The following is a 22,446-nucleotide window of genomic DNA, read 5'->3' as shown; positions in this document are numbered from 1 at the left end:
GAACTCATCTGCTTCACTACCTCTCTCTCTCTCTCTCTCTCTCTCTCTCTCTCTCTCTCTCTCTCTCTCTCTCTCTCTCTCTCTCTCTCTCTCACTCACTCACTCCTTTCTTCCCGGTTGCCGTGCTTGTGACTTTTTTCCCCTGCTGCCGTGCTCATATTAGTTATCTAACTACAGCTGTATCTTCTTCTTGGTTCTGTTTGTCCGCTTATTATTATATTTTCTTTTCTCTTATTATCAGTGGGACCATTGTCATTAGGTTTAGGCCTGTTTTGGAACTCCACTTTAAATAAAGCCAAACAACAACAACAAGGTTTTATCTTCATCTTGGTTGAGCCGGTCACCCAGAGCGGCTAGCTCGGCGTCAGACAAATGACCTCCCTCCTCGTCTTGAAGCGTGGTCTTCACATTGTCGATAGCATCACTTTGCGCGACGTAAAGAGTGATGGTCTAGCCAGGAAGAGTGTTGACGAAAATCTGCATTCCACCACGGAGACGAAGTACCAAGTGAAGAGTGGGCTCCTGCTTCCGACTGCGTGCTTGCAAAAATCAAACGCTGCTGGTCTTGGAGAATACCCTCCTTGTCTTGGGCAGCAGCCTGCCTGTTGTCGTCCTCATCAGCTTCGCCAGCACCACCGGTAGTATACTTGATGTAGGTAGCGGGTCGCTTGGAATCGCCATCGGAGTCTCCAGTGGATGCCGTGCGGAGAGAAGGGTGATCCACGGTAGCACCCTAACTGTGCTGCAGGCTAAGCAGGGCCAGGCCCAGGTAGGCCTCAGCGGCTAATGCTAGTTTTTTTGGGCAAAAATGCTTTTGGCAATGCTAGTTATTTTGGTTGCTAATGCTAGGTTGAGTGCTCGTTTGCAGCATTAATGCTAGTTTCAGCACCAATAAAAAGGAAAGAAAATGGTGTACAGAAATACTTTTTCGGATGGTCTTATGTCTAATTTCATTGTAGACACGATCAGATGAAACAGGGCACCATGGTAAATTAAAGATAGAAATGCGATACTAGTAGTCGATACACGGTGGACAATGTCTGGCAACTATCTTCGTGTCCCATTACGGCTTGGGAACTCACAGCTCATGGCCGAGCCGACCACGGTTGTACTGGAGCATGAGCTCCACTTCCAGGTGGTCTCTCAGTGTCGAGGCTTGCTAAGGGTGCACCCTTTGGGGTTTTCTTGAAATAAACTTTTTTGAATTTTTCCACTCGACCATGCTGAAATACGGCCAAAGTCATACCTGCGCAGGAAAGCTCGCCCCTCCGCGACGTCTCCTCAGCAATTTCTACTCCAACACTACTCCCAAGGCCGCAGAACAAAGTGTAGTGTTGACTCTGACAAGGAAAAGCAGCGGTGATCACTTGTCACTCCAAACGACAAGCTTCTCCTTGCGCCGCGGCACCAATAATTTTTTGTGCGACTGTTGATGCAAAAGTGACTGAAGGCCTGAGCGCAGTTTTTGAATCCTATTGCAAGATGCACGGTGAAATCACGTGCCTTGTGACGCAAGAATGCCAAGTCGCGTGGATCACGGCATGTGTGTAGCGTAGGTTTGGCGCTACCAAATAGGGCTTGAAAGTGCTACGTCACAGAATAGCAACAATTTCAAAAGTTCAAAAACTGGATCCACTTGGATCCAGTTTTTGTATGGATCCAAGCACATTTCAAGCAGTCTTACCCACAGCATGATGATGTAGCCAGTGAAACTGACTGATTTGGCTACTGGGGGCGGGGTTACAACTGGTGGCGAAATAAAAGTCACACCTGCATGCGACATGAGTGGGTTGCTATGCACCCACATACTTAGGCAATGGCAAAGTCACACCTTAGTGGATCCAAAAATAGAAATCTGATGTCAACTTACTACTCCCTGGCCGTTTTGACGTCATCACTTTCAAGCCCTATAGGCACCCTTAGCATTGAGACGATAACGCTAGCGGTAACGGTATTTTGACTGTGGCCGGACCAAGAGTACCCATTTTGTTACTTTATGGCATATATGCACCCTTGAATCCTGTTGTTCACTTGCTGTGTGAAAGGTTTTTAGCCCCAGGCCCCTTTTAATGCTTTTTACCCCATAAAACCTGCTTGCAATGCTAGAGCAATGCTAGTTTCCAAAAAAGGCCTTTAATGCTACTTTTAATGCTAGCATTAGCCGCTGAGGCCTAGGCCCAGGAAGGCAAGAAACATGATTCTCATCTTGATTCGTCGCACGAAGCTGCAGCGGGTTGAGCCATGGGGGTCTGGGGTCGAATCACGTTGTTTTATTTAAAACTACACCGCTGCCACCAATGTAATGGGTAGCCGAGTGGTAGGCGCGGTGAAATCAACAAGAATTACTTTTATTCTAATTCTTTCAGGTACACACCTGAGATAAAATTGTTAGTGAAAGAAGAAGCGGCAAAATAACTGACTTTCTCTCCGGTGCACACCTGGAGGTTGAATAGCTCGTTATTACCCAATGCTGTAGACAGCAAGCTGTTTCGGCCATAAAGGCCTCATCAGTACAGCTACGAGCTAAATAGGCTGAGTTACCAGCCATGGTGCAAAGGAGGCACCACAGACATTAAGGTAGCTCGTCGCTCTAGCGCCAGAGTGCTCAAACTACAAAAGTAGCGGGCATTGCGCGATGCAGCAGCACTAGAGCAGCCTACTGAGAGTGCTCAACAAGGCGAAAGCCAAGGAGCGTGATACCCAATGCTGTAGACAGCAAGCTGTTTCGGCCATAAAGGCCTCATCAGTACAGCTACGAGCTAAATAGGCCGAGTTACCAGCCATGGTGCAAAGGAGGCACCACAGACATTAAGGTAGCGCGTCGCTCTAGCGCCAGAGTGCTCAAACTACAAAAAGTAGCGGGCATTGCGCGATGCAGCAGCACTAGAGCAGCCTACTGAGAGTGCTCAACAAGGCGAAAGCCGAGGAGCGTGATACCCAATGCTGTAGACAGCAAGCTGTTTCGGCCATAAAGGCCTCATCAGTACAGCTACGAGCTAAATAGGCCGAGTTACCAGCCATGGTGCAAAGGAGGCACCACAGACATTAAGGTAGCTCGTCGCTCTAGCGCCAGAGTGCTCAAACTACAAAAAGTAGCGGGCATTGCGCGATGCAGCAGCACTAGAGCAGCCTACTGAGAGTGCTCAACAAGGCGAAAGCCGAGGAGCGTGATACCCAATGCTGTAGACAGCAAGCTGTTTCGGCCATAAAGGCCTCATCAGTACAGCTACGAGCTAAATAGGCCGAGTTACCAGCCATGGTGCAAAGGAGGCACCACAGACATTAAGGTAGCGCGTCGCTCTAGCGCCAGAGTGCTCAAACTACAAAAAGTAGCGGGCATTGCGCGATGCAGCAGCACTAGAGCAGCCTACTGAGAGTGCTCAACAAGGCGAAAGCCGAGGAGCGTGATACCCAATGCTGTAGACAGCAAGCTGTTTCGGCCATAAAGGCCTCATCAGTACAGCTACGAGCTAAATAGGCCGAGTTACCAGCCATGGTGCAAAGGAGGCACCACAGACATTAAGGTAGCTCGTCGCTCTAGCGCCAGAGTGCTCAAACTACAAAAAGTAGCGGGCATTGCGCGATGCAGCAGCACTAGAGCAGCCTACTGAGAGTGCTCAACAAGGCGAAAGCCGAGGAGCGTGATACCCAATGCTGTAGACAGCAAGCTGTTTCGGCCATAAAGGCCTCATCAGTACAGCTACGAGCTAAATAGGCCGAGTTACCAGCCATGGGGCAAAGGAGGCACCACAGACATTAAGGTAGCTCGTCGCTCTAGCGCCAGAGTGCTCAAACTACAAAAAGTAGCGGGCATTGCGCGATGCAGCAGCACTAGAGCAGCCTACTGAGAGTGCTCAACAAGGCGAAAGCCGAGGAGCGTGATACCCAATGCTGTAGACAGCAAGCTGTTTCGGCCATAAAGGCCTCATCAGTACAGCTACGAGCTAAATAGCTCGTTATTATCAAAATCTCATCTTCATCAAAACAGAAATGCGCAGCCGCTTTTATGCAGCAGACGCCGTACGCTTACATACGGAGATACACTAAATATACATCAGGCAAAGCTCCGTATTAGTTCCGTACTGCTTCCGTATTGGTCGGGTAGGGAAACTACAACTGCTGTGGTGTTGAATTTGAGCTCTAGCTACTCTGTTCGCGGAGAGCTTTCCAGGAAGCCCAAGATTATGGAAATCCAATAACAAGCACCAAAGTTATGACCAAAACAAAGTAAAGAATATGTTAGGTACCTCCTCCCGTACCTTTTCTAGCTGGCCTGCATGCACTTGCGTACTCACCTTTTGTCTTCTTTTGTTCCATTGGCCTGGGTAGCTACTTGCGCGTCCATATTTGTCATAGCTACCCAGGCCCTTTATCTTGCCGTTCAGACTTGATCTCTTTCTCACTCTTCAATGTAGTCGTTTCGCTCGTCTTGGTCTCTTGTCTCGTTGTCTATAATAAATGTCGTTCCCCCAACCTACCTGTTCCCGTTGTAATGTCTGGATAATGTGTCGTCAGTGGTCCTGCTTCGATCTTATCATTGGCGCCCGATTATTGATCGACCCACGATCCTGAGATCATCCCATGCCCAGCCGTCCTCAAACGCCATTCGTCTCGTCTATGTCAACCTCGTCTCATCCATGTCAGTCTCGTCTTTCCTACGCCAACCTCGTCTCGTCTCTTTCAACCTCGTCTCTCCTACGCCAACCTCGTCTCGTCTATATCAACCTCGTGTCGTTCAAGCCATGCAGGTCAGCTACCTTTCTCTCTTTCTTTTTTTTGTATGCGTTCCTTCTTCGTCAAATTTATTTTCGTGAATTTTTTTGTAGTGTGTGTGCGCGTGGGTGTCCTTCATTAATATTAGGGGTCCGATCATGGTGAGCCACGCCCTCTTTTTTATGTCGTATATTAATTTGGTGTAACTAGGCTCTATTAGCCGTGCAAAATACTAGTCATCAGAATACAATTCAAGTCCCTCGTCGAACTCCAATAGTTATTTTTTTGTGCCATGTTTTGAAGGGGCGTTTGGGCCCGTTGTTATCGGCAATGTACATGTACAACTATAGTATAATTAGTACAGGAACGTTGACGGTTGTAATGATCTGTATGTTGTGCATATTTTAGTACACATTTTTGTGAGGCTCGTGCGTTGTGTGTGTGTGTGTGTTTTCTCCTCCAGTCATTTAAAAAAAATCCTTTTCTCTCTTTTTTTTTCTCTCCGCGAGGACGCGGGATTTTTTTTCATGGAGGGGTGGTATGTTAGGTACCTCCTCCCGTATCTTTTCTAGCTGGCCTGCATGCACTTGCGTACTCACCTTTTGTCTCCTTTTGTTCCATTGGCCTGGGTACCTACTTGCGCGCCCATATTTGCCATAGCTACCCAGGCCCTTGATCTTGCCGTTCAGACTTAATCTCTTTCTCACTCTTCAATGTAGTCGTTTCGCTCGTCTTGGTCTCTTGTCTCGTCGTCTATAATAAATGTCGTTCCCCCAACCTACCTGTTCCCGTTGTATTGTCTGGATAATGTGTCGTGAGTGGTCCTGTTTCGATCTAACAAATATATCGTAATTAAATTAGAGTTTAAAAAACCTCCAGTCATTTGCGTGTTCTAAAAAGCATTTAATATTTCTGGTAATCACTCGTATAAAAAACCTGGTGCTATAAAAAACCTGTATAAAAACCTGGTGCTACAAAAACCGGGATAAAAAACCTGGTGCTATAAAAACCTGTATAAAAAACCTGGTGCTGTAAAAAGACGCTTTTAGCAAAAACCATCCAGCATGGTAATACAGAACAAAAACAGCGCATATTGGCTCAGAGTTTAAAAAACAGCACAACGAAAAGAAAAAAACTGGAAAAACAGAATAGAACGACACGAAAGGCAGAAAGTGAAAGTAGGCACAAAATAAGCTTACGGTACTCCTGCTTCCCCTCGGCTTCCTTCTTGGGTTTTTCTTAACCTTTAAACTGAGTCGCTTCTTCCTCTTCTCAGGCGTGAGAGCCATCATGTTGATAGTGACATTAGACCAAGTTGACCCTTGAGCCGAAAGAACTGATCGAATTGGACTGGCTGCAGCAGGCTGTGCCTCGTTTCCACGAAGGCAGAAGTGATGCGTAGTGTGGAACCATACAAACTGAGGCACCTTCTTCACATCCAGTGTGGTTGACGCATCGGCGAAATACTCCTGTAGGAGAACCCAATCATCATCAGAAATACTATCCTTGTGGACAACAGGAGCATCCAAACCAGTCCGCGTCCTCTCCTTTAGCACAGCATTCAAGAGTTTGTTGTAGCTGTGGAAAACCGGACCTTGCAGGCTGATTCCTCGCTCTAGAGAGTTCAAGTGGCGTTTCCCCGCGAGCAGCAATCATACTTGCACGCTTGTACTCGGATTTGTCCTGCTTTTTAGCCGAGCAGTAGAAGTCTTCGAGCACGCCCGCAAGTTCTCCCTCTGTGACATTTTTCCAGTCGCAAGATTTGCTATCCGTTTGGAAGAAATCGAAAAAAAAAAACAGTGAACCAGAATTCCTTTGCCGTTTTGGTTGACTTCGGCACTGCGCCATCCAGCAGCTCGTCTTTCCTTGCGGAACTTACAGGTTCGAAACGCGAAGACTCAGCCAAAGTTCTTCAAAAGCAAAAACAGTTACAAGGAAATGAAAAAGGCAACGTTCTTGCTCAATGCACATGGAAATGACAAGAAATTACTGCGCATGCGTCCCCCTTTACCCAGAAGTCATGTGCAAATAAAAATCGTTTTTATACTATAATTTAAATAGAATATAAGCTTTGCCCTCGTGTTTACGGGAAAAAAACCCTGGCAAAAACCTTGGTTTCGCCTCGGTTTTTTGCCTCCAGTTTTTATTTCCCGTAAACACTCGGGACTCAGCTTATATTCTATACTTGTAGTCGCATACTATTATCAGGAATTTTGGGGCTCAAAGCCGCACTGTGGAGGCGAATACCCGGGAAAGGCATTCCAAACAGTGCTTCCCACAAATGTCAATGACTGACGACCGGAAGGTCCTGGAAGGAAAGGCACTTGCAGTAGCCGCTGTTCCTGTCCTCGAGTAATTCGGCGATCATCTCGGGATGCTTTGCATGTATTAGCCGTCAACTGAAAGTAGGTGCAGAAAAGAGGACTTGCAAGATCATGTAAGCAACGGAAAGCAACAAAAAACCTTGTAGTGAAAAATGTGAGTTTGGGATCGAATAGATAAGCTCGTGAGGAGGGGGGGGGGGGCTGAGGATGCACGGCTGGAGAGTCGGAAAATTGCACGAATTCCGGATTTGCTGGATTTGATTAAACGACTCTGCAGCTGCTGTGTCAGCGACCGTAAGAATGCATTAGATGCGTACGTTAGTCATGCCTGCACAATGCCAATGTACCAAAGTATGCGGGCTCTTATGGGCAGAGATCGCCCATGGCGCCTAGCTGGCTGATGGCGACTGACGCCTTTTGCAGAACACTGGAGACATGTGGCTGCCAGGACAGCTGGTCATCAATGGTTACGCCAAAGTATTTGGCAATGGAGGTAACAGGTAAGGCTTGATCCTTACATTTCACGACTGGTATGTCGCCAGTGAGTCCCCGAGGTGGAATTACCAGGTCTTGGGTTTTGCCGGTATTCAGCAGAAGCCCAATTTCGGAGAGCCAGTCAGACAGACGTGCCACAGCCTTTGTCAACGTCTTGCAAACAGTGTCCAGATCTGAATCAGAATAATCTAGGATGATGTAGTCCGCGAACTCCTGATGAACAACAATGCAAGGTATGACGTCGGAAATGTCACTCGTGTAAAGGACAAAGAGAAGCGGCCCAGGAACAATGCCTTGGGGCACACCTCTTGAGCATGGGACTGCCTCAGAGAGAGAGCCTCACACACCTTGACACGCTTTTTTTATTTTTTTTTTTATTGAAAAACCACAAACCTTCAGACATGTGAATGTGCACATGATATACAGTGTACATACGTATGTATCGAGAAGGCAGCACGGAAACGGCAGTGGTGGTGAGGCCTGTTCAGCTCGTCCGACCGTGGGTCTCGGAGTCAACACTGGGCAGACGCATCGGGGGGGGGGGGGGAGCCTAGGAGATAAGGGATGAAGCCAGTATGATCATAGTATGTAATGCATATGCAGAAGTAATAATGATGTGAATCTTAAAAACAATAGTGCGGTGGACCTGCGCAGAGGAAAGGCATCATGGACATGATCTACGTGCATAACATAATAATAATATAATAATTAAAAGTGAGCTAGGGCACATCATACACACGCACATGAGCATGTTCAAATAGGAGATCAACCTGATAGGGCGTTCGCCGGCGTTGGGTAATCTTGAAATAAAGATATTAATTTTATTGAAGAGATTATTATCATACGCTCACATAAACACCACCTACCAACCACGTGCACCCACCCACACACACACACGCGCGCGCACACACACACACACATGCTCGCACGCACGCACACACGCACGCACACACACATACACACACACACACACACACACGCACACACATACACACACCACACACACACACACCACACACACACACACACACACACACACACACACACACACACACGTACACACACACACACACACACACGTGCACATTCACGCAGACGCGTAATCATACATAATATTTGTGCACAGACTCACTCTCTCACAGTAACGTCCAGAAAACCACCACGCCGAGTCCCTACAGCCGGTCGGTCGCCCAGTCCCAGTGGCTCGAGCGCAGGAATCGGTGGACGCTGCACTTGAAGGACTGCAACCTCTTCTGGTCGGGCTGATCTAGGTGTTGGCGAGGCAACTGGTTCCAGGTGTCCAGCACTCCTTCGAGGAACGACCGGCGGACGTTGTTGCGAGAATTGGCTGGGATATCAGACTGCAGCTGGTAGCGGTGGCCGGCCGCCACCCGCGCCTGCTGCCTGGTGTTGGCAGGATGTTGGTCGTGGTCTGGTAATGCTTGGGAGGGGGGGGGCAGCATTCGGGTTAGCATCTGTGGGCCTATCAGGTAGTGGATTTTGTAGAGATAGCAGAGAGCAGCCACTTTGCGCCGGAGTTCAAGGCTTGGCAGATATGCGCCTTCGCCGATCAGATGCAGGGCTCTCCGCTGTACAGCATCGAATTGGGCCAGCACCGTCTGAGAAGCACCCATCCAGACTAGCATGCCATGCTCTAAGACTGGGCGAACAAAGCCGTTGTAGACCGTGAGACGGCAGCCAGGGTCAAGCACTGCTGAGGCCTTCTTCAGGAAGCCCAGTCGCTGTGTGGCGCGCAGGGCTGACTGTCGAATCTGCTGGCAGAATGTCAGTTGACTGTCGACGGCTATCCCAAGTAGCTTCAGGCACTGGGTTTCAGGAACGATTTCACCTTGGAATGTGACAGGAGGGCAGTCCAAGGGCCGACAGTGGTGGCTGACGTGGAGTAGGTATGACTTGGCGGGCTCAAATGTCACTCGCCAGGTCGCACCCCAGGCAACAAGGGCATTGACGGCGGCCTGGAGATCATCACAGTCAGCTGCGAGGTTGCCGAGATACCGGATACACTTGTAGAGCGTTGTGTCGTCTGCGTACGTGGCAAGGCTGGTCGATTGGGGAAGGTGGTCCTCAGCGTCATTAATGTAGATCAAGAAGAGAGTGGGCCCCAGGATGCTTCCTTGAGGCACACCTGCTCGGATGGCGTGTGTGGCTGATGTTTGTCCACCAACTACGGCCCGGATCTGGCGGCTCTCTAGGTAGCTTTTCAACCATGAGAGCAGGTGGCCAGTCAGCCCAAGGCATCTGGCCTTGTGAACTACACCGCGGTGCGACACTTTGTCAAATGCGCCGGCCACGTCGACAGCAAGGACTCGGGTCACACCCCCAGCATTGGACGTCCGACTCCACTCATGCTGAAGTGAGAGGAGAAGATCAGTCGTGCCCAGGCCGCGTCGGAACCCGAATTGCCGTCCGGAGAGGACCTGATTACTTTCCAGGAAGTTAGTGATGCTTCGATTGATGATGGCCTCCATCACCTTAGAGAGTATAGAGAGGAGGGAAATCGGACGGTAGTTCTTCGGGGTAGACATGGAGCCTTTCTTGAAAATAGGGACAACGTTCGCGATCTTCCAGGATGCAGGTTGCACCCCGTCCCGGAAGCACTGGGTGAATAGCTTTGCCAGAGGGCTGGCGAGTGACTGCGCTGACTTCCTGAGCACTTGCGCCGGAATGCCGTCAGGGCCAGTTGCTTTTGAAGCGTCCAGGTTCTTGAGAGCTCGCTGGACTGTGGCAGGGCGGAAGTGTACGGTCTTCAGCCTATTGCCTGTGCGTTGGCGAATAGGGGGCAGAGGTATGTCTGGCAGGTCATTGGCACCAAGGCTACATTTCTCCGCGAAGTAGTGACCGAGGCAGTTTGCTTTCTCGATGTTCGTGGCATGCTCTTTGCCAGCAGGGTCGACAAGAATCGGGATGGAGCTATTTCGGGAGGTTCCGATGGACTGCTTGATGGTTGACCACCACTGTTTATCTCGAAGGCTGCCGGTCTGGAGTCGTGCACGGACTATTGCTAGATGGTGATTCTGGGCATCACGTAGGCAATCAGAAGACCGGTGGACAGCGAGAGTATAGTTAGCTTGACATTGGGGCGAGTCTGATCGTCTCTTGAGGGACTTCCAGGCACTCTGTTTCGCCTTCACGGCCTTGCTGCAAGCTGGCGTCCACCAAGCGGGATCAGAGGGCCGAGTACAGAGAAGTTGGGATGGGATAAACTGGTTCATTCCATCTATGATGGCAGAGGAAATATTGGTGCAGCTGCTGTACAGTTTGCATCCTCAGACATCAGGGCATCCCAGTCCACACTCCTAAGGTGGTGGTTTAGTCTGTCCCAGTCAGCGCGGCCATATTGCCAGACTGTTCTGGCCGTCTTGGGCTCTCGACATAGTTCTGTCTTGAATTCTGCCAAGATGGTGGCGTGGTCAGATCTACCAATTGGGGGGCCGAGCCGGGCCGTCGGGTTGCCCAGGTCACTCATGATGAGGTCGAGGAGGGCATTTCCACGAGTAGGCTCTGTCACATGCTGCTGGAGGTGATGTAGTGCGCAGAGGTCCTCCAGTTTCTCCCCAGCTGGAGTTGTTCTACTGCTGCCCAGCCAGGCAGTGTTGTGCGCATTGAAATCGCCAGCGATGATGAGGTGCTGTGCATCCACCCGGGCAACGTCAATGGTCTGGTCCAAGTAATCTACGCTGATAACGACCAGACAGATAGCTAGCCAACCATAACAATACGCTGCCATTGACTCCCAGGGTGAATAATTTAACAATCAAACGTTGAGGTTGGACACGGTCAAACGCTTTTGACATGTCAACCATCACAATACCCGTGTATTTACGCTCTTGTTTGGCCAACAGCCAACGGTTGACGGCTACAACTAATGCATATTCCTGTAGGCAAACTGAGTGCTAGGTAGTATGCTATGTTGCGTGAGGTATGCTGTGAGTTGCGTCTTCACAAAGAATAGTGAGCAATGACACTGGTGTATAGTTAGTAGGGGATGTTGCATCGCCACTTTTGAACAGTGGACTAATGTGTGATGTTTTAAAACACACTGGCACAGTACCTGATGTCAAGGATGCATTGACTAGGGTGGTAAATGGAGGTGCCAGGACATCTGAACACTTCCAGTACAATTCCAGGAATTTTGTCGCTCCCAGATGCTTCGTGAGGACTCACAGTTTGCAAGCATTGTGCAACATCAGACGATCTTACCGGCTGAAAGTTTGAGAAGCTAGATGCAGAGGCTGGACCATGTGGTATATGCAGCTCAGGTGGCCGCATAGGGTCATGCACAATGTCTCCAAACAATTTATTGAGTGACTCAAGCGGCGCTTCAGGTTCTTTCCGTGTCTTTTGTCGGCCTGTGACATCGTTCATGACAGACCAAAGTTGCCGGTGATCTTATGTATCACATCTCTTAGTGAAGTACAAGTTGCGCAGACTCCTGGCCAATTTCCGTGCTTTGGAGCGAGCTGATCGGTGCGCTTCTTGAAGGTTTTGATCGGTTTTGTCTCTGAGCTAGAGACGATGCACCCGGTTCCGTTCATGAACACTTGCCACTAACTCATCTGTAATCCAGGGGCAAGAGCGTCGAGATTTGCGGCGCCGTTCCCGAAGTGGAGCATGTTTGTCTAGAGTGGTCTGGATTCCCGCAGTGAGCGACGACGCAAGCACATCCACACAGACAGTGTGTAATAATCAATGTGACTGTCCTGAGGTGACATCTCAGTGTGCTGTGTGCTGTTGTTCCTTGCTGTGTGCTGTTGTTCCTTGCTGCGTGCTGTTGTTCCTCGCTGTGTGCAGTGTGGACATTCTCATGCATGTTTACTTGTCTGTGGCATGAATGATCATTAGTTCATTACCTCCTAGCATGACGTTATCATGGTTATTGCGCGCCAAATACGGTTTACCGTGCGCATGCGCGCGCTCGCGCGCGCCAATAATGTTGACAATGCTAAGCTTGCATGCGTGACAAGTGGTTCTAGTAGTTGCAGTTGGGATAGACATGAGGTTCTTGATGGTTTGATCAAGGTGTTGCCGGTTGGCGGTTTTTGCTCTTTCCTCTAACTTTAGTCTAACCCTTTATCGAAACTATTCATTACAACCCAGAGCCGTGTGTGTTGGCTGGTCTGCCCCGAGGTTGTGTGCGGGGGTAGTTGGGAAAGAGAGCGAGTATGACTATTACAGCTTGTACCGAAAACCGGCTAGTGACTATCGTAGAGTTGTTCTGGTGTATGCCGCGACGACGACGACGTCGTGTTGTGGGACGTAATTCCGGTGGAGGTGCAGCGGCTACTGCTACAGATTCCGGTATGTCGTTCAAAGTCGATAATTACGTTCGTCCCTTTACTGGCCAGGATAGTTGGAAGGTGTTCCACAACAAATTCTTGGTGCTCGCGAGTGTTCAGGGTTGGGACGATGAGACTAAACGCATGAAGCATCTGCCCTTGTGTCTCGATCAAGATGGGTTTCTTGTTTTCACCAAGATGTCGGACGCGGACAAAAAAGTCGAAGATAAGGTGCGCGAGAAGATGTTATCGGCATTTGCAATGACAACGGCCCAAGCGTACCAAAGTTTCGTACGCCGTCGGTTGAGGATGGATGAGTCGCTGGACGCCTATGCTGCGGATTTGGAGCGCCTGCTTGGCATTTCGGGTCACCGCAGCGGCGGTAATGCCGATCAGGATCCCGTGATTATTGAACAGTTTCTACTGGGCTTACCTGGTGATTTCGACAAGGAAATCCGGCTCAGCATGGCTGGGCAAGCTCTCACGGTAAGCGGATGTTTGCAACGCGTGCATGCATTGCGGAACGCAGTGGCTGACTCCCGACCTCGACTGCAGCATGCAGCTGTTGCAGCTGTACCCAAGCCTGATGGTGCCAGTGGTGGTGACCAATCTCGAGTTGGTGTGAGTAGCAGTGCCAGGTGAGTTGTCTGCTTTCACTGTAAAACTGTTGGACATTGAAACGCGAGTGTCCAAACCGCCGCCAGAAGGGTCAGCAATCGTCCCGTATAAAGTGTCATTTCTGTGAGGAGGAGGGCCATATGATCAAGGACTGCCCCATGAAGCGCAAATGGATTGACAGTCAGAAGAATGCTGTTGCTGCCGTGGGAGAGGCTGGTGTTCAGCCAACATCGCCCACTAGCAAAGCCACCCCGGACCGAGTGTTGTGTGCACCTGTGGCACAACCCATGAAGTTGCCGATGATTTATGTCGATGTCCATGCGGCTGATGGCGACTGGATGCGTTACACGGCAGTTATTGACACTGGTGCCAGTCGTACATTTGTTTCTGCAGCATTTCTCAAGCAGCATAGATTGTCATTCTCCTCCGATCACTGTGCTGCTCCGTTGGCATTGGATGGCCAGCCCCTGGACGTGCTTGGCAGTATTGAACTTCAGCTACGACGCAATGATGGTCCTGTTCACTTACCGGTCGTATCAGTAGTAGCATCCGTCGTCGCGACGCTGGATGTGGTCAATGCCCCACTTCTACTTGGTGCAGATGTCGTTGCCGCATCTTGTGGTGTTCTGTTGCAGTACAGTGATGGCCTACTTTCATCAGTAACATTTGGAAGCAACTCAGCAGGCGGTCTGCCGACGAGTACGGGTGATGCTATAACAATTTAAAATTGTGAACTGGATTCAAGGGCGTATCACCTGACGTGTTGAGGAACACATCAAGCCAATACATTCCCATCGGCGGGCCACCACTTCGCTCATATAATTATCCTTAGTGGCGAATGCAGATCTCACAAGTGAGTCAGGGGATAGGGGATAAGTCTCTTAACAAGAGGGCATGTAAAGGCCCTATAATCCCATAAACCGCATCCTTACCCTCACACCGAGCCAGTGAGTACCCAGTTCACCGTGGGTGCCGGCATAGTTCATTGCAGGTAAAGTGGTACTCGCGGGCATCACCGCGATTGAGAGAGCACTGAAAACACTCCCTGTTACCAGCGCAGGTTTGAACTCGGAACGGCTCATGGTTCGCAGCCAAGACTACAAGCCAATAGGCTATACGCGTCGTGGGTGCTATAAGTCACTGTAAGGTTTTGCCCTGCACGCTGACTGATCACTTTCTTGTGCAGGCAAGTCTGTCTCTACTGTCCTCGCAACACCCACTGTAGCGTAAATCAGTGCGCCTCACCCGCAAGATCCGTGCCATCAACCTTGCAGCACTTCTTGAAGATATTGCCTCTTGCAGCCTCCACTCCTTCCCCCTACTGCAACTGTAGACGAGATGTGGAATGGCTGGCATTCCAAGTTTATGTCGGTTCTCAACAGTCACGCTCGGCTTACATGCCTGACATCAGAATCTCCACGAGGAGGACTCCTCCGCCATGGTCCGAGCATGATTTATTTCAACCGAACATGCGCACGAGTAGACTTCACTGAAAATGGCTACGAGATAAGACCAGCGTGCATCTTCGCGAGGAGTACAATCGAGCACGTTCATACGCCTCAAATGCATCAGCATTTCAACAGCACTGTCTTGATCACTTCTCCAACCTGCGGATGATGTGGTCCGTGATCAACTCTGTCACTAGCCACTATCGTCAACATCATGAGCCAATGTGCGACATCACGGAAGCCCATTGATGTCTTACACAGCATTGTACATGATCCGTCCCGTCCGGAGCAGCTCCAGATTCCCATCGACTCACAGCTGCAAGAATCAATGCTGACCTTACAGTAAATCAACTCAGATGAGATCGCGCAGCACCTGGAACGGATGAATCCCTGTAAAGCCACAGGCAGTGATGCGATCCCTGGGTCTTTGCTACGTGCTTGCGCTGACCTGTTGCCTCCATTACTTTCAGCGCTCTTCAGGTCATCGCTGAGGCATGGTGAGGTTTATCTGGCTTTCAAACATGTTGCAATGAGCCCTCTTTTCTCAAAGACTCATTCGGCTGTATCTCCTCAAATCTACTCATCCGGTCTTCAAGGTGACTGCACTAAAGAAGTACTACCCTAACCAAATGCTTGACCCTGTACATCCAGTACCGTCACCACTCACGGGTATTAATGGACACACCAGGTACGTCGTCGATAAGGTACTCTCGCACCGAATGGGAGGGAGGTAGTACCTTGTTAAATGGCTGGGCTACCAAGAGGCAACGTTGGAGCCAGAAGAATATTTACTGGATGAAGCAGGCAACCATTATTGTTATTGCATTATTGCATTCTTTGAATCATTTATAGTTGCATTGAATTTCTCTAGTGCGATATATAGTGCACTTCTCACAGTTGAGGGGGTGGGGTGGTGTAACAGGGGGATACACCTCATCCTTACACGCTTAGTCATACTCACTACTCTGACTCATACTATCAGTTTCTCACCTTGTGTTCTCACCTACATCCTTTAGCATGGCTATGTTGCTACTAGACAGCCTTTTACCTTCCACAACGTCTCACCGGTTACAGAGGGACTAATTGGTCTGCTGCTTTGTCTCTCCTCCAGCCAGTCGAGGTCGTAATATTTCTGGCAGGTTGCTTGAACGCAGAAGTTGCCAGGTAGAGTTGACTAGTTTCACAGAAGTTAATTAACCAATGTGTCCCCAGTGAAATTTTGTCTGCCTCTACCATGGGATCCCAAACAGTTTGCATTTCTCCGGCCACTGCCAACTTTCGCGTTGAAATTGCCACAGCTGTACAATAGGACACTGCTACTGACCTCTGAGTACGCTGCAGTGAAGTCTTCGTAGAATTTATGTAGCTCAGCGTTCTTTTACGCACATCTCGTCGACGTCGGTGCGTATGCGTTGAAAATGACCATGAATGGTCTTCCCAAGGCGACGTTCTGTCCATGGCCTACAGAAGCTAGAGTTGTGGGGCTACTGGAGAACATAAGGACCGCGACACGGTCCTATACTGCGATGAGTAGTAGCGATGATTTTCAAGGCGACTTGAGATAGCGAACCCGAGGCCATAGTGATAATTTTTCGTAGGAAAACAGATGAGACGGTGTCCAAGGATGGATTCGTCTAGTCCGTCTGTGACTTTTGTTTGCTCTAGAGAGCACACGTCCACTCCGCACCTCGCAAAGTCTCTGGTCAAAAGTAGTTGTCTTGTGGTTGTTATTGTTGTTGTTGTTTATTTAGTTTACATCGCATGTCAAACGGGCAGTTCTGCCCAATATTATGAAAGCGAAGACAACTAGGAAAAAGGAGTCTTCAATAACGCCTCCAGGCGAAGTACGTTGAACGTGGCAATGTTGAGCTTTGAAGAATATTTGTTGAATTTTCTTGAACCGACTGTCTTAGCTGTGCCTCGCTGGGATGGCCGGGCTTGAGGGTGCCACTACGTCAGACTTGCCATTTCTGGTCGCCCATTATCCAGAGTCCAGTCAATAAATACTAAGCTCTTCCTCAACAGAAGGAAGAAAGGAGAAACAATATCATAACTTTCCCCAGCCAAACACTGCCCTATTCAAATTTTAATAATAATAAATGTTTCGTGTCCTGGTGGTGAAAGTCAATTTTCTTCCTCAAATCAGTGAATATCTTATGACTTGGGGCTCCTGCGTGCTAGTTTGTACGTCAAGTGTGTGGGTTACAGTGAGGGCTGCGTCCCACCCGCCTGTATGGATTCACAGGAAGCGTGAGTTAAGAAGTCTGAAGAAAATGTTGAACAGTCTCTGTTGGCATGACGACTACACCATAGTTCAGTGGTTAGAGCATCGCTGGCTAAAAGCGAGGGTCCCTGGTTCGAGTCCTGGTGGTGACAGTCAGTTTTTTTCAGACTTTTCCCGTCTTCGTCTTTTCCCCAAACCAGTGAATAATAATAATAATAATGAAAACGCTTACGTGGATTTGGCCCCTCCACTCACACAAACAAGTCAACGAAAAGGCATCGTTGGATTGAGGAGTGCTTGTTTGGGAATAACTGGTTTGAAGGTCAAAGTAGAGCTGCTGTTAGCTGAGAGTAGAGCTGCTGTTGGGACAGACTAGAGCTGCTGTTAGCTCAGAGTGAAGCTGCTGTTAGCTCAGAGTAAAGCTGCTGTTAGCTCAAAGTAGAGCTGTTGTTAGCTCAATGTAGAGCTAATGTTAGCACAACGTATACCGGTATCTGGAATGCTAAATGCAAGTAATAGGGAGCAAGGCAGAGCCACAGCAAATAGCTAGATAATACCAGATGTGAGAGTGGACCCATGAAACAAGCACACCGTTAGCTAAGCACTGTTAACGCATAGCGAAGGTCAATTAATGTCCGCACAGGCAATCCTCACTTCTTCCTTTGTATTGTATGTGTTTATGTTTGTGTCTGTGTTCCTTGTGTGTGTTTCTCTGCGGGACCCCCAGCTGTGGACTGCGGGGACCCAGGCATCCCACCCAATGGCGATCGCACTGGTGACAGCACTATCTACAACAGCGAGTTGAGCTTCACCTGTGACACGGGCTACTTGCGGTTGGGCAGCGTGACACGCAGGTGTCAGCCATCCAGTGTCTGGTCCGGCAGTCAACCAATTTGCTATGGTAAGTATAAGCCCATTGCGCATAACCTAATCCGGAGGGGTTCACGGGCAGGGTTACCTCTTAGCCATATCACCCACAGCTAATGTAAGGCAACATGTTGCTAGACGTTTCCTCCGACTGATATCTTCCTCCAATCCAAGCATCGATCCTAGTTTGACTGTGTTCCGCCATCGCTCACCTACTCTGTCCTTTTCTCTTTTAATTGTAGTATATTCGGTTTTGGCTTCATTCATTTTTAAATTGTACTGCGCTAACGAGGATGATAATATGCGTTGATTCACTTGATTGTCGTGCAAATATTGTAGGCTGGTGCTGATGAAGTCTACGTCATCCGCATACGCTGTTTCATAAGGCAATTGTAGCTGAATATCCAATGCTGGTCGCGGTGAGAGTCGCTCTCGAATCAACCTCAATGCAGCCTCGAGGTAGACAGCAAATAGGACTGCGATAGAGAATCACCTTGTGGGGTTCCATTATGTGTGACTAATGGTTGGCTGAAAATGTTATTCAGCATTACTTTTATTGTGATGTCTGTCAGAAGGCATCGGATGATGTGCCATTGTTATATTGTCCAGATTGACGCAGGGACACTTGATCTCAGCCTCGAGCCTGTCGATCAACGAAGCTGAATATAGCGCTAGGACCTCTGGCTGTTAAGGGGAGCGCCATGATGAAATCCATGCTGCTGTCGGCCCAAGATTGTTCAGGAAGCGGAAGAGACTGCAGTAAACCAGTCTTTGTCTGTCCTCCCTTTACTTGTTGGCAACGGTTCCACGACCTGACAAATTCTTTGACGGATTAATTCATGCCGGTCAGGTAGAAGCATCTGGAGAGTTTGAGGTACGTCCAGTCTCGTCCAGGGTATCCGGCTGTGAGGCAGTCGTGATTTTCTTTGAAAAGTTGCGGCTGAAGCGGTCCACGGGGAATGCACAGCCGAGCATCCCCTGTTGATAAAAGATAGAGTCGTTGGTCTAGGTCATTCCGGAGGTAGCGGTCATGCATGGAGTCTTTGGCACACGCCTTCAAGCGGCTGATGATCTGTGTCAGCTCCAGATCGTTCCCATATGCTGCCGAAATTTGTCGAGCCGTACCTTGGTGAACGTAACGTGAATATTCGATACCATTTACTTCCAAGTCTGGTCGGCGGGAGAGTGTGTCCACTATGTTACTCTTCCCCGGACTTTGATGGTTGATAAATATGGTGGTAAAGACACACCTGGCAATATGGCGGTAAACACACGCCTGCCCACACACGCTCTCTAGGCTGCAAAGTTCTGGCACAGAGCTTTCCTTCTCACCACCACCACCACCATCAGTTCGCGCCTGGCGCCTGGTCGATGCATGGCTGGCGGTATCCGGCATAGCAGGCTGGTACATCAATTAGCGCATGGCACATAGATGATGACACAGCAACGACATAGCTCGATTGCGACGTACGTTTCGTCCCCGCTGGACTCATCAGGCAATCTTCTTCTTTGATGGACTGAGAAATCATAGTCCGCCAGGAGTTTTATCCACCTAGCCTCTCATTTTTTAACGTTTGCTTTTATTCCCAAATACACAACAACCATGATGTTAGTGAATAAATCATAGTGGAGGAAGAGATAAATCCGTCAGCACCTCACTGGGTAGACGGCTGCCAATGTTTCTAGCTCGGCAGCCGTGTGGTTCTTTTTCGCAACCGCCAGCTTCCGACCAACGTACGATGCTGTAACAGATTCACTGTTACTACTAACACTAGGAATAGGATACACTTATCACCTGCTATTATCACGCTGCTGCTGTTAGGTGTTATGTCCATCATTGCTTGTTCATGTATATAAGAATGCATTATGGCAAGGATCATTGCTTATTCCAAGAATGACTACTGAAGTTAGTTGGACTGTTACACTGGTAGCAAGAGGATGGTTGTTCTTTTCGTCGTGTTCGGGCTATGCGCAGTGGCCGCATTAGTCGCCTACGGTATATTCGAGATTCGGAAGCGTCTGAATCACCTTATCGCACTCGGTCAGTGCGATGGATCAGATCAAACGCCAAGACGTGCTCAAGCTCCCAGCGAAGAGAGGCCACGCATGCGCCATGTTAAGTCTCCGCCTGTGTTTCGTGGAGATACAAGAGAGTTCAAGGAGTGGGCCTTCGCCATCGAACTCGCCATGAAGTCCCTGCAGCTGGACAACGCGGAGGAGCGCTTGAGCTACGCGGCGAGTTTTCTGGAGGGCAACGCTCGTCTTTGGTTTATCGCCTCTCAGGAGGCAAACACGCTGTTTTCCGACTGGCCAGACCTGAAGAGCAAGCTGGGAGAAGTGTACGGCCCGGTTTATGACAGGGAACAGGCGCGCATCGACTTATTCGCTCTTCACCAAGATGAGACTCTTGACGAATACATCAACAAATTTTCGCGGCTTAGCTTACAAGTTCCCGAGCTTGATGACCACTCCAGAGCTATCTTGTTCACGCGTGGGCTGGCTCAGGGCCTAAGCGGTGACGTACTTAGGGAGCATCCGCAACATTTGGCCCAAGCCATACGAGCTGCGGTCTCAGCAGACCAGTCGATGCGGCTAGCCCAAGCAAGCTACGCCAAGGCAGTGCGCGCACCAGGGCATCAGAGGCGCCAGCCTGGACCCTGGTCAAGCCGACCAACACCATCCGGTGGGAGAGAAACCAGGGAGCCAGAGGGTCGTTCAAGGCTGTGTTTCACCTGCAGGAAACCCGGCCATATTGCCAGATTCTGTCCGGGAGGAGGGAGGAACGCCACAAGCAAGCCTTCTTTAAACGATGGACGCCAGTAAGGAAGGGAGTGCGACTACTGGCGAACACGAGAGCACCCAGGAATAGGCCACGAATCATAGTTCAGAACAAATTCAGCCCCTTAGCAAATGAGGAACCACGCCTCGAGGAGACCGAAATTCAAGCCTCGCCTGTCAAGCATTCGTCACCTGATACTGTTGGCCGGCCTAATGAAGTAACCGCCAGCACAGGGAGCATTTCCGCCGACAACGAACACGACCTAATGCGCGTCCAGGGCAAGATAAATGGACGTCGCGTTACCATGCTACTGGATTCTGGGTCAACCCACGACTTCATTTCAACTGACTTTGTCAAGAAGCACAACATCTCCACAACAACCGGTAGCGACGTCCTGAACGTCACACTTGCTGATGGATCCGCTCACAGCCTATTACGAAAACGGACAGCTTAAAGACCGTAGTCGGCGACTTTAGCGAGCACCAACAGTTCCTAGTATTCCCTATGACGCGGTATGACGTGATCCTCGGCAAACCATGGCTGACCCGGACGAACCCACAGATCAATTTTCGTACCAATGCAATCAACCTGGAGGGTGGATCCATCATCTGTCAACCGAGTGAAAGTGATGGCACGGACAAATCCAACCCACCGATCGAGACGTTCCTCATCTCAGGGAAGCAGGCTAGGCATGCAATGAGAGGTGGCGCAGAAGGAATCCTAGCGTATGTGACAGCAGATCTGGACGAGCCACAGACGGTGGATAGTCCGGGTAGGGAGGATCAGAAGGATGTCAAGGACCTGCTGAAGGAGTTCGGGGACGTCTTTCCCGATGAGCTTCCAAACAAGCTGCCACCCAGAAGAGGCGCAGATCACGAGATAAAAACGGAAGAAGGAGCTAAACCGCCATCTCGTGCAGCATATCGTTTACCAAAACCAGAGATGGATGAGCTTCAAGCTCAGCTCACCGAGCTGCTCCGTAGAGGATTCATCCCGCCCAGCAAATCCCCATACGGAGCCCCTGTGTTCTTCGTTAAGAAAGCGGATGGAACACTTCGAATGGTATGCGACTGGCGTGAGCTAAACCGCATAACCATTAAGAACAAGGCATGCCTACCGAATATTGACGACCTCTTTGATACCGTCCAAGGCAGTGCGTATTTCACCAAGCTAGATCTGAGGTCCGGTTACAACCAGATTCGAATAGAAGAAACAGATATTCCGAAGACAGCAATAAATAGCCCATCCGGTCACTTTCAGTTCACAGTGATGGGTTTCGGCCTAACAAATGCCCCGGCAACATTCCAAACCTTGATGAACAGTGTCCTCCAGCCATACCTGCGTAAATTCGTTGTGGTGTTTCTAGACGATATCCTCATATTCAGCAAATCATGGGAGGAGCACCTCGATCATGTCAGAACCATCTTAAACGCCCTCAGGAGGAATGAGCTATATTGCAAACCGTCTAAATGTGAATTCGGCCGGACAGACGTTCTGTTTCTTGGGCACCGGATAGACGGCCAATGCATTTCTCCAGATCCAGAGAAGATCAAGGCCGTGCATAACTGGCCTGTCCCGACGACGGTCACGCACGTAAGACAGTTTCTGGGATTCGCTAATTACTTTCGAAGGTTCATTAACCATTTCTCGGCCATCTCCAAACCCCTGGAGGAACTGACAG

At 49.5% G+C, this 22,446-nt stretch overlaps 1 protein-coding gene across 1 annotated transcript in view; it reads left to right on the top strand.

Annotated features, from left to right (window-relative positions):
- The window catches only part of LOC135826584 (CUB and sushi domain-containing protein 1-like), a 162,850-nt gene that overhangs the window by 5,573 nt on the left and 134,831 nt on the right, over positions 1-22,446 (top strand). Inside the window, exon 3 of the mRNA XM_065339188.1 lies at positions 17,847-18,020. Within this exon, the coding sequence (XP_065195260.1) occupies positions 17,847-18,020 (174 nt within the window). The remainder of the gene's footprint in view (positions 1-17,846; positions 18,021-22,446) is intronic.

This window comes from Sycon ciliatum, chromosome 10 (genome assembly GCF_964019385.1).
Source record: "Sycon ciliatum chromosome 10, ocSycCili1.1, whole genome shotgun sequence".
In the NCBI taxonomy this organism is placed as follows: domain Eukaryota; kingdom Metazoa; phylum Porifera; class Calcarea; order Leucosolenida; family Sycettidae; genus Sycon; species Sycon ciliatum.
The sequence above is the reverse complement of the archived record's forward strand: the minus strand, read 5'-3'. Positions and strand labels throughout refer to the sequence as shown.